General features: G+C 36.9%; 1 protein-coding gene across 2 annotated transcripts; it reads right to left on the bottom strand.

The window, feature by feature from the left end:
* Positions 1–902: 902 nt before the first annotated feature.
* On the bottom strand, positions 903–6159 carry LOC142858198 (serpin B4-like). 2 transcript variants are annotated; one of them, XM_075987384.1, is made up of 7 exons: positions 5998–6159; positions 5390–5446; positions 4219–4347; positions 3412–3529; positions 2393–2535; positions 1956–2111; positions 903–1307 (listed from the first exon to the last, which is right to left on the bottom strand). In XM_075987384.1, the coding sequence occupies exons 1-7, from the start codon at positions 6157–6159 to the stop codon at positions 903–905; spliced, it is 1170 nt and encodes a 389-aa protein (XP_075843499.1). The 2 variants fall into 2 exon arrangements, with proteins under 2 accessions (XP_075843499.1, XP_075843500.1); XM_075987385.1 differs by having other exon boundaries at positions 1956–2048.
* Positions 6160–11863: the final 5704 nt, after the last annotated feature.

Genomic DNA, 11863 nt, shown 5'->3' with positions numbered 1-11863 from the left:
CAACCAGGTATTGCTTCAGGGTACATATTAACTAGTGAGATAAGAAAATGTACCAATTTTGTTTAATGTGACTTCATTTAATTTGTATGTGGCTACAGCTGGCTAATGATTATTACATTGGACAATACAGATCTCTAGGGATCTCTTTCCAGGGCTGCTGAAAAGTAAATTATATTAATATATTCATAATTTATCTTTGCTAATAATATTCCTTTGCATTGTGGTATTTTAAATTTTCTTTGTGTTGGATGCTTGGCTCAATGGTAGAGAACTTATCTAGTATGTAAGGCCTTGAGTTGAATTTTTGTACCACAATAAACAAAAAATTCATAAAGTTTTCTTATTATTAAAATAAAAAGTGTGCATCTGCATACCATCCCAGTTTAGCACAGCTGAGTCTGTTTTAAATATCTCCTTCCATATGATTAATATGTTTCTACCTTATATTCATTATGTATGATTAACCTCTTGTAATTGAAAATACAGTAAAGAAATATAAGTTGAAAAAAATCATTATTTTATTAATAATACTTTCTATAAAATCACAAAATTTAGAAGCATATGAAGATCCCCCAGATATCTCTTAAAGTCAAAGAAGTGTAGGTGTTTTTAGTAATCAGTTTAATGCATACATTCCTTTAACTCATTTAAGAACAGATTATGAACAGACAGATGTTAGTTTAAAGTAAACAGCCCCTCATCTTTTCACTGAACATTTTTTTCAGAGAATGCTTATATGTGTATATAGAAAGAAAATGGAGACATTCTGCTTTAACCACTACATTCTCAGTGATGATTCTGAGATGGGAAAGCAAAGCAAAGCAAGAGAAGCTGTTGTTTCCAGGTCTCGATTAACTACAGCACCTCTGCTAACTTCCCAGAAGCATGGTAGAGCTACAGCCTTAAGGAGAAGACATTCTGCCAAAGAAGAGGATGCTGTTAGTCTTGTTTTGCTTGATGAAGAATAGGAAAGGGTGATCACAAGAGAAATCTTCAGTTATTAATGCTGATGTTAAAGACACTTCTACCCCTGTGGCAGCTGCAGCTTCTGTCCCCTCTTCATTTACTTCCACAAAGGACTTGTGTAAAACTTTAGATACCACGAGATCTTGATTGTCACTGATGCCTGAGAAGTCGGCATTCTGTGCACTGAAAGCATCCACCATCCCCATGTGTTCCAGTGGAGCCGGGAGGTCATACTTCTCTTCCACTTTGAATCGAGGTAAGGATAAATACAGCTCTACCAAGTTCATATTCTGTGGGCTTGTCCACTCTATTAACTTATCAGTGGTGAGATTATCTTCAAGCTATAAAAATAGAAGAAAAGAAAATGCTGTGATTCACTAAAAGCCTATAACTCACATGAGCAATGAATTAAAGGAAACTTTTAGCAATAAATATTATGAATGCTGTATTATATAAGTATAACACATACTGATTATTTAGTATAGATATTATTGATTTAGATAATTTAAAATTAGATATTATTATTAATAAAATTCAAAACAAGATCATCATTTTGTATAGATTATTGTTTATGCTACCAGCCACCTATGTTACTTTTAATAGATGTATCTTTATATTTTTCTGACATCATTACCGTCTATAGTTATTATATAATACTCTAAGTTTTACTTTTTTATTCAAAATATTCACATTTTTATTCAAGATATTCATAAACATTCTCTACATTGTGATTTATTTCTTTCAGCAAAATTTGACTTGTTCCCTATTATTGTCATGAAGTTGATATTTAATGTGTATAGCTCGACTTAATTACTAATTAAACAATTCTTCAGTGTGTTTCAGGTTGTAATACAGGATGAAACACAATATCTCCTTTAAAAATTTTTATTATTTTCATGTTTAATTATTTTCATTAGTGTCTTGTTTAAATTTGATAGCTCAGGAAGAAATTAGGCAGCAGAAGGAAGAGTAGGAGACACAAGCCTCACCTTCTTCAGACCATCGATTTCATTTGGTAGAAGGATAAACATGCTCAGCTCTTTGCCTTTGTATGGTATTTCCACAATCATGGCCTGCACATCCTCCAGTCTGTTAAAGTTAAACTCATTTTTTTGTATCATCATCTGGACAGATTTACTAGTATTCTGTAACAAATCAATGCATCAAACACATTCAAAGGAGACATAAGACAGCATAGACAATATTGTTGCGATACCAAACACATCAATCATCCTCTGAAGAGATAATTCTTACATTTTGTGAAGTCTAAATCAAAGTTTCTTTAGTTGTCCTTAGTTAAACAAAGTTACAAGAAAAAAAACCACAAGACTTGTTTTATTTTGTACTTCCCATGGTATCCCTTTCATTTGAATTGAATTATATAACATCACTATATGACATTATATAAATAAACTGAAAACAGTACCTTATTAAGCCAAAATTTTCCTTCTATAGTATGCTTTTCATCAAATTTGTGATCCCATTGTCCTTTGAAATACACTGCATTCACGAGAACCAGTACAGTGCTACTGCTCAGGCTCCCATTCGGAAATAAGTCTTTGATTTTTCCTGCCAGGGAAAGAACAAAATGCCTATCACCAAAGTAGAAGGAACTTGTCTGGAGGATGCTCTATAAGAGTTCACCATTGGTCACTTATCGCTTGTTCACCCAAGTCATTAATTGAGGGACTCATTGACTTGTTTGTAAGACACAGCCTTCCTCTCCGTGCCTTGTAATTTACTTGGGATGGACAGCTCTTGTCATAGGCTTTCTATCTGGGCGATTATGGCCAACTCACAGTGAATACTGACAAGCTGTTTTGATCCATTCTACCAACTTGTCTTTGTTCCTTCCTGTTCTCTGTAACTTACTTTTTTTTTTTCAATTTAAGGATTACTACTCAAAGTCTTATTCTACCCAAGGCCTGATTGTTCTTTTACACAAATGAGAAGAACTCTATTGTCTGAAGTGCATTCCTGGTAATGCCAAACACTACTCAAGGTGTGTCCTGTTCACTTTCATGTTGGACTTCCTGAAAGCTTGACCTACCAAGAGAGTGAGCTATGGGATAGGTGTCTACAGAGAGGAAGCTTTGTTGAGATTTCTGCCCCAGCTGCTGAAGACAGCATGAGAAATCCTTTCAGGAGCTCAAGGTGCAGACATGCTCTGAGAGGAGAAGTAAAAGAGAAACGGACTTCTTCCATCATTTTCTCTTAGCTTTCCAGAATTGGCTGTGACTTAAAAAATTGATATATCAAAATATGTCTGGGTGGAGTCTTCAGATTGTCTAACATACCACTAACCAAATTAATGTAAATGATTCTCCTGTTTCCTCTGGTTGGCTTTCTGCTAATTTCTCCATACTTTATCCTGGCTCACTTCACATTTATGGAGACCATCCCATCATCCCTGGTACTTTCTCCAGTGACCCTCCAATACAGTACCATTTGTTTGACTTTCTACCCAGGAATTAATCTTCTTTTCGCTTTCTCCTGCAGCATGTACAAAATCAAGTGATTCCACATTGGCTTGGTAAAATTTCCTAATGTCTTCCAAAAATTCCTTTGATATGTGAAGGAACCAAAAAGAATTAAGAACAATTTATATATAATTTAGATTTCATTATTTATGATACTACTATAATTTGATAGCAGACCCTGACCATATCTGCTATTTTATGAACACACAGATTTTTTTTTGACTAAGGTAATAATATATAGAACACAGTAAGAATGTCAGTGAAGGTCAATACTTTATTGTAAAGGAAGACAGAAAAGATTTCGTAGTGATGAGAGAGCTGACTTATTCCTGAGCTAGCCTACCACTAAGTTAAACTACTACATTTCTCATTTGATTATATCTTCAGTGCAGGAAATGCTATATTTCCTGGTACCTTCCCAATTCTCTCCAGGGTTTCCCAAAGCCTGCCCATTACAGAAACATTCCATTTCCCAGAAATCTCCTGCTGTACTCTCTGTGACTGAGTCAGCACTGGTTCACTACTAACATCTCATGACGAGATCTGCTGACTTACATTCTTTTTCATGGGGCTGTTCCTGAGCCCATGCTTGCCACATACAGCACTAGACTCTTGGTCATTACAGTGGCTTAGAACTGTGATTATGGGGCTGGTGCTCCCTGGGCAAACGTTGCCTCTCTGAATCTGTCTGGTCTCACTCTTACATATGGCCATTCAGACATGTAAGACCTAGAATGCAGATTAAAGGTATGCAAAGCCTGGTGCAACTTACCTGGAGAAATGGGAACTCCTTTGCTCCATAGATACCGTTGGCAGCCTTCAGGTCATAAGCACCATGGGATTTGTTTAGTTGAGTCATAAGCTTTTGAAATTGGTCATGGACATTTTCTGATGTTTCATCCTTCAATGTAAAAGACGGGTGTTCATTGAATCACTCTGCTAATGTAAGTACTAAATTCAAAATAAATAGCCAAACACCTGTAATCTCAAAGACAACTTTTTGAATATTCTCTGATAAGTGTTGCATTTTATCTTATTCCCAATTTACATTCAACTTCTTCCAGAAATGCCTTTTTTCTTCTTCTTCTTTAAAAAAAATATTCCAATCTGCTACTTTTGAACTAAATATACAGTGCTTTCAGGCTGTCTTGACTTAAGTTGTCTGATGTTTGAAATTCTCAGCATCTGTAAGATAGTATTGCCCACTGTTCATTTAGAGACTGGACTACATGTTAGTAATCTAAGACTGAGTGCAATCTAGATGAAAACAAAGAGGTGAAGAGAATTTAATGACCTCTTTAAAGAGATGCTACACAGCCAAATTATGAATCTAAGTATCTTTGAATTAGGATAGCTTTCTTTTCCAGCTAAGAGGTTTGCATGGTTAAGATTCTAAACCCATATTGATGTGAAACAATCATTTTCCAAGAAGTACTTGAATATGTGACTATTAAATTAAGATAAATTGTAACATTATTGTGATAATGACGATTACTATTGTCTTACAATAACAATAGCTAACATTCATTACACTTTCTTATTTATTGCAGGTCAAAGATTTTTGTGTGTGTTTGCTTAAATATATTGAGTCATATTCCTTTTTAATTCCACTTTACTAGATCGTGGTCTCAGCTATTCAGATTGTTTGTGCTTGGCTCCTGTTCTGCATGTGTGAGGTGCGGAGCTAGAGCTGAAGCCAGGGCATTCTACTCTAGATCCAACATTGACCTTCTGTGCTTAAAACAAAATCGTACACATGCTGACTACAGAAAGAAATGTGGCGCTACTCTGTGTTTTTATATCTTTTGTTTGGAAATTCCCTTACAGATTCATTTTTTAAGTTGTGAAATGCCCATTTAAAATTATAAAGCTTCAAATTATAAATACAAATGTTCTCTTTAAATCATCGTGTTAGGAATCTGCAGCTTTTGCCCTGGACTCACATGACTGTCTGGAGATTTTTTTGTTGTCTTCTTTGTAGCTCCATTGAATTGAAGAACCTGGAAGAGACAGCAAGTGGGGCAAAACAAACAAACAAACAAACAAACAAACAAAAAAACTTCACTGAAAGTTCTGTCTAAGTCCAATGAAACAAAAACAGAACAAAACCTGGAAATAACAGATAAAAAAAATGAAAAAATCCTCTCAACTTTAGTGCAAGAGTTTGTACAAAACACCAAAAGTTGATTCGCCAGGCATATGAATAATGCCTATTTGCTTGTTGCCCAGGAAACACCTCAATTCACCCCCTCAGAGTTGAGACCATCCACAGCTTTCATCAGTGCTCTCCACAGTTTATGCTCACTTCTAGCTGTTGGGCACATGAAGGCAATCATCCTCACCAGTACCCAAAGGCTGTCCAGGAAGTGTCTGGACCATGTTTGGGAAGGGTGTGTCCCTCCCACAGTTCTGTGCTCATCGCCATGGCAATGACTGTTCAGCATCTTCTTCTTCATCTCAGACCTCTGGCTTTATCATTATCCATCTGCACACTGACAGAGCGATGGAGAGACAGGTTCAAACTGGTCAATGAAATGAAGCTTACACCTACCTTCTCAATTTGCTGTCTAGTGTTTCCTTTGGCTCCAAGCTGGAGCATTCCTAATGCTGTCATGATACTGATCGGGGAGTAGAAGATGTTGTTCTCTGTTTCCCTGAGCTGCCGGTACAGCTCAAGTGTGAATTTTGTAGTTGCTTCAGCAAGCAAATGCATGGTGATCCTAAGGTCCTAGAGCAGCATAAAGTCAGTGGAAGTTTAGAATGACTCATTCTGTAATGAGCATTTCTTAAATGAAACCACACATCTGCAGTAGAAGATTCTGGCAAATAAAATTATTAGTATTATTTTTTAAGCCTTCCACAATGTACATATGCTAATCTTCCAATTAGAATTCAACAGTGTCTTTAAGCCTTTTGCAAACAGCTAACAGAGAATCCTTCCTCACCGGATGTGCTCAGTCTTGGCAGAAAGGTTTTATAATGAATTCCAGGATAAAGATTTCTGTGGCTGGCATCCAGTTAGCTGTCTAAAATCACATCTCAACTTTTCCTTTAAGATGCTGTAGTTGCCAGACACAGTCCTTGAATGTTCGAGAGAATACATATGTTCATTTGAAAATAAATAGGACATACATGTTTACTTGGAAATAATTATTTTTAGATAAATAACAAATTAAGAGAAGGAGGCATTTAATTTTTTCTTAGCAGATCAAGAGAATTAAAACCAGGAAAATATCACATACACATGAGATGAAACACATCATTGTTATCAAGTTACCTCAACAGTAATTTATATTGTTTGGCAATCGTGGCTGGAAAGCACTTACTTGTGTCTCTGAAGAAAGACGTGGGCCAGAAGGATGCGTCTGTGTTTCTGATGTTGAGATCTCAAATATATAGCCTGTCTTTTTGCCACCCCTCCTCGTCATTTCAGTAGTACTTCAAGTAAATCAACTTCAGATTGCGTAACCAGGTTAGCTTTTCAAGCATGCAAATTTGTGAGAAAAGACTGGCTTAATATCTTCCCACTCTATTTCCCTTCTCCACAGGACAGAGTCTGGATAGAATTTTAACTGTTGTTAATCACTGACTCATCAGACTTGCACATAGGTACTTTTTTTTTTTGTGGCGATGATATTACTTTAAAACTTCAACCTTGCTGTGTTCCTGACCACTCTGTTTTTCCGTGTGACACCCTCTTCAATTATTCCAGGAAAACTACCTTTATTTTAGGTTGCTGAATTGTCTTTAGGGCACACTTTGTATACCAGATAGCTAAAATGCTTACCTTAGCTACCTTTTCTTCATGAAAGATTCATTATTCCTGTTAACTTCTTGAGTAATTATTCTGTGCAAAAAGGAAAGTAGTTCTAATTCTAGTCTGAGGAAATGCTGAAGATTCTGGAGAGCAGGATTTTTTTTTTTTGTCTTTTTAAATCTCTCCATGATACTCTGTCTTGCTACTGTCACTTTCTAAGCCTTCTGTAGCCATCTGGACTTTTCTATTGCTTAAGGAATGCGAGAAAATTATTTATCTTTTTTTTTCTTAGAAAGGGTTTCTCTGTAGCTTTGGAACCTGTCCTGGAACTAGCTCTTGTAGACCAGGCTGATCTCGAACTCACAGAGATTTGCCTGCATCTGCCTCCCGAGTGCTGGAATTAAAGGCCACCTCTGCCTGGCTTATTTATCTTCTTGTACTGATATTTCAGTAAGTGGAAGAGCAGTTGAAACAAATGAGTCCATTTGAATGGCAATTTCCTAAGTTTTATGTAAAAAACCAACAGGAGAGTGAGTGCTGTCTGCCGAAGCAAGTCGTCTTGAGTTGTCGAGAGATGCAAACTCTCCCTCTCACTTTGTTGATAAGACACCTATTTAGCCTCATGGATGTCCACATCTAAAGCATGCATGGAATAATCGAAGACAATGAAGTGTATTACTAAGTTATTTATGTGAGATGTCACTGATTATTCAATGTAGATATTTACAGCTCTAAACTCAAAACAACTCTCATTGTATTCTAAAGAGCCTAATATGTTGTTTTTCAATTTTCATTTGATAGTATGGATTTTTAAATCTACAGAGTTTAATATGTTGTTTTTCAATTTTTCATTTGATTGTATGAATTTTTAAATTTCTCTTCTAAATTCTTTGGCAATGTATTAATTCTTCAAAAATCCACATGTTTATGTATTTTCTATCTTTTTCTTGCTGTTGATTTGCAGTTTTACTCAACCATTATTCAACAGAATATAAGAAGGTATTTTAATATGCTTGCATTATGAACACTGACTTTATGACTTCTTTTGGAGGTACTCAATGGGTGCACAGATTGTGCATCCTGTAGCAATTTCTTTAGATATCTGTTAAGTTTCATGAAGCAGTTCCAAGGCCAGCAGAAGAAATAACAAAGAGTTCAGTTAAAATCAATGAAATGGAAACTCAAAGAACAATAAAAAAGATCAGTGAGACAAAGATTTGGCTCTTTGAAAAGACAAACAAGTTTGACAAGCCCTTGCTAAACTGACCTAAGACTGACAGAAGACTCAAACAATTTCAGTGATCCCGCTGACCTCCGGATGATCACTGGGAATATTTTAAAAGCTTAATGTCTTAGAATTTCTATTTTGATAAAACACCATAGCCGTCAGCAATGTGGGGCAGAAAGGTTTATTTCACTTCCATGTCCATATCACAGTCATCATGGAAGGGAGTCATGGCATGGATGCCGACGAGGCAGGTGCCTGGAACCAAGGGCCAATGCAGAGGCTGTGGTGGAGGGCTTCTTACTGTTTTGCCTTTATCGTGGTCCTGCTCTACTTCACAGCTTCTGCTGTTTGGGATCATTATCCCATCTTACTGGCACTTCCGGGTTGCTGGGACCTTCTGCTGCTATTGGACTTCACTTTTACCTGTAGCCTCTCCTGGGATCTCTTCAGGTACTCTGATCCTTACACATGGTCCTGAGCCTCAACTTTTCTCCACAGCCCCTTCAATCATGGCCTTCTGCTGCAACTGAGGCTGTGCCTTCACCCATAGCTTTTCCCAGTGCTAAGTCTCAGCTACTCTCCACACACCTTCATGCCTTTAAAACCAGTACCTGCTGAATGATGCTTACATGTTTGGTTGCTAGCAGAAGATGCATTGTTGTCTCCATCTTGGATTGCAGTTTATGTGTGCTGACCCTAAGAAAAAAATAACCAAATTTATGATCCTCAGTGATGCTGGTCACTTAATCATAGTTAATTCTTCAGCTACAGCTAAGCATACAACACAAATTTTTTAATACAAAGTATCACCCAAACAGCAAAACTTCACTTACCAGACCCCATCTCTCAGCATTACCATCTAAGTTATTATAATAGCTGATTAAGCTCTGAACACTCAATGATTTTCCAACCCAAGTTCCAAAGTCTTTCAACACTGACATTCCAATACACTGGAAAATTTAGAAGAAATAGGTAAATAACACACACACACACACACACACACGACTTGCTAAAATTGAACAAGAAGATTTAAACAACTACCTAAATAGATCAATTCTAATCAATGAGATTGGAACAGCAATGTGGAGTTTCTCAGAAAGGAAAATCTTGGGACTTAATGGGCTCACTGATGAACTATATGCTTGTATGTATGTGTATGTATATATATATATATATATATATATATATATATATATATATATATATAACCTCTGCTATTCCAGAAAATAGGAATGTTCCAGGGGTTGAAGAGATGGCTCAGTGCTAAAGAATGCTGGCTATTCTTCCAGAGGACCCGGATTTGATTCCCTTTTCTCACACAGCAGCTCACAACCATCTGTACCTTCCATTTATGGAAACCTGAAACCCTAATCTGAATTCTTTGAGTACTGGGCAAATAGTCAAAGGATCTATACACATAAAATAAAAGTAAAATGAAATAAAAATAGAGAATATTTCAAACTCATTGTATGAAGCCAATATTAATTACCCTGATATAAAGGCTGGGTAAGGACAAATACACACACACACACCACACACACACACACACACACACACACACACACACACACACACACACACGGTGGAGAGGGAGAGTCTCACAGTAAAAATGTATACTGCATATTTCATGGAATAACTGTCAAAATTCCAACAATAGTATTCAAAGAACCAAAAAAAAAAAAATCCTAAGATTCAAATTGAAGTATAAAAGACTCCATCAAAAAGAAATCATAAGCACAAACCACATCAAACAGAGGGCTGATGTCCAAAATATGCAAAGAACTCAAGAAATTGATCATCAAAAGAACAAATAATCCAATAAAAAATGGAGTACAAACATAAACAGAGAACTCTCAACAGAAAAATCTAAAATGGCTGAAAGACACTTAAGGAAATGCTCAACATTCTTAGTCATCAGAGAAATGCAAATCAAAATAACTCTGAGATGCCATCTTACACTTGTAAGAATGGCCAAGATAAAAAACACCGATGACAACTTTTGCTGGAGAGGATGTGGGATAAAGGAAACACTCCTACATTGTTGGTGGGAGTGAAAATTGGTACAGCCCCTTTGGATTTCAGCATGGTCATTTCTCAGAAAATTAGGAAACAATATTCCTCAAGACCCAGCAATACCAGTTTTAGGTATGTATCCAAAAATGCCCAATTGTACCATAAGGACATGTGCTCAACTATGGTTATAGCAGAATTGTTTGTCACAGCCAGAATCTGGAAATAACCTAAATGCCCCTAGACTGAAGAATGGATAAGGAAAACGTGGTACATTTACACAATGGAGTACTACACAGCAGAAAAAAATAATGACATCTTGAAATTTGCAGGCAAATGGATGAATCTAGAAAACATAATTTTGAGTGAAGTAACCCTTAATCCAGGCCCAGAAAGACAATTATCACATGTACTCACTCATAAGTCATTTTTAGACATAAAGCAAAGAAAACCAGCTTACAAACCACAATTCCAGAGAACCTAGACAATAATGAGGACCCTAAGAGAGACATACATAGATCTAATCTACATGGGAAGTAGAAAAGGCCAAGATCTCCTGAGCAACTTGGGAGTATGGAGACCATGGGAGAGTGTTGAAGGGGAGTGGGGAAGAAAAGAGGGTAAATGAGAATAATGTATAGTTAAATAAAATCAATAAAAAACCACAATGGAGATATTGTAATGTTGAAATAGGAGCAGCGGGGCTGCGACCCTGGCACCCAGCTGCCCGCATGGCTAGCTTATGCCCCGAAATAATTACATGGAAACTGTATTCTTTTAAACACTGCTTGGCCCATTAATTCCAGCCTCTTATAGGCTAGCTCTTACATATTGATCTAACCCATTTCTAATAATCTGTGTAGCACACGAGGTGGCTTACCAGGGAAGATCTTAACCTGCGTCTGTGTTGGGTGAAAGAATCATGGAGACTCCTGACTCAGCTTTTTTCTCTCAGCATTCTGTTCTGTCTACTCCACCCACCTAAGGGTAGGCCTATCAAATGGGCCTAGGCAGTTTCTTTATTAATTAACCAATGAAAGCAACAGATAGATAAAGATACTCCCACATCATTGTAATACCATATCTTTAAAAATATCAATAGCAAAACACCCAGCATGGTACTGGCCTAAAGAGCAGGCATGAAGGCCAACACAATAGAACAGAGGATTCAGAAATAAATGCTTGCAGTAACACCCATTTGAATATTGGCAGAGGTGCTAAAGACATACTTGAGGAAAAGATAAGTTCTTTAGCGAATGGTGCCAGGTAAACTGGAGATCCACATGCCCAAGATGTGAGCTTGCCTTCTACTCCCCTGTTTGAATGAACAACTCAAGCCAGATTTTATGGGAGAAGCCTGGAATCCCAGCATTGGCGAGTGGAGTTTAGTCCATCTTGGACCACCTGGTGAACTGGAGAACA

The sequence above is a fragment of the Microtus pennsylvanicus genome, chromosome 10 (assembly GCF_037038515.1).
Source record: "Microtus pennsylvanicus isolate mMicPen1 chromosome 10, mMicPen1.hap1, whole genome shotgun sequence".
Taxonomy (NCBI): domain Eukaryota; kingdom Metazoa; phylum Chordata; class Mammalia; order Rodentia; family Cricetidae; genus Microtus; species Microtus pennsylvanicus.
The sequence above is the reverse complement of the archived record's forward strand: the minus strand, read 5'-3'. Positions and strand labels throughout refer to the sequence as shown.

Coding starts and splice junctions, on each gene's coding strand:
- LOC142858198 (XM_075987384.1), bottom strand. CDS start 6,159: ATGCATTTGCTTGCTGAAGCAACTACAAAATTCACACTTGAGCTGTAC. Junction 4,348..5,389: donor AAAAATCTCCAGACAGTCAT/GTGAGTCCAGGG, acceptor TTTACATTGAAG/GATGAAACATCAGAAAATGT. Junction 3,530..4,218: donor AGGAGTTCCCATTTCTCCAG/GTAAGTTGCACC, acceptor CACATATCAAAG/GAATTTTTGGAAGACATTAG.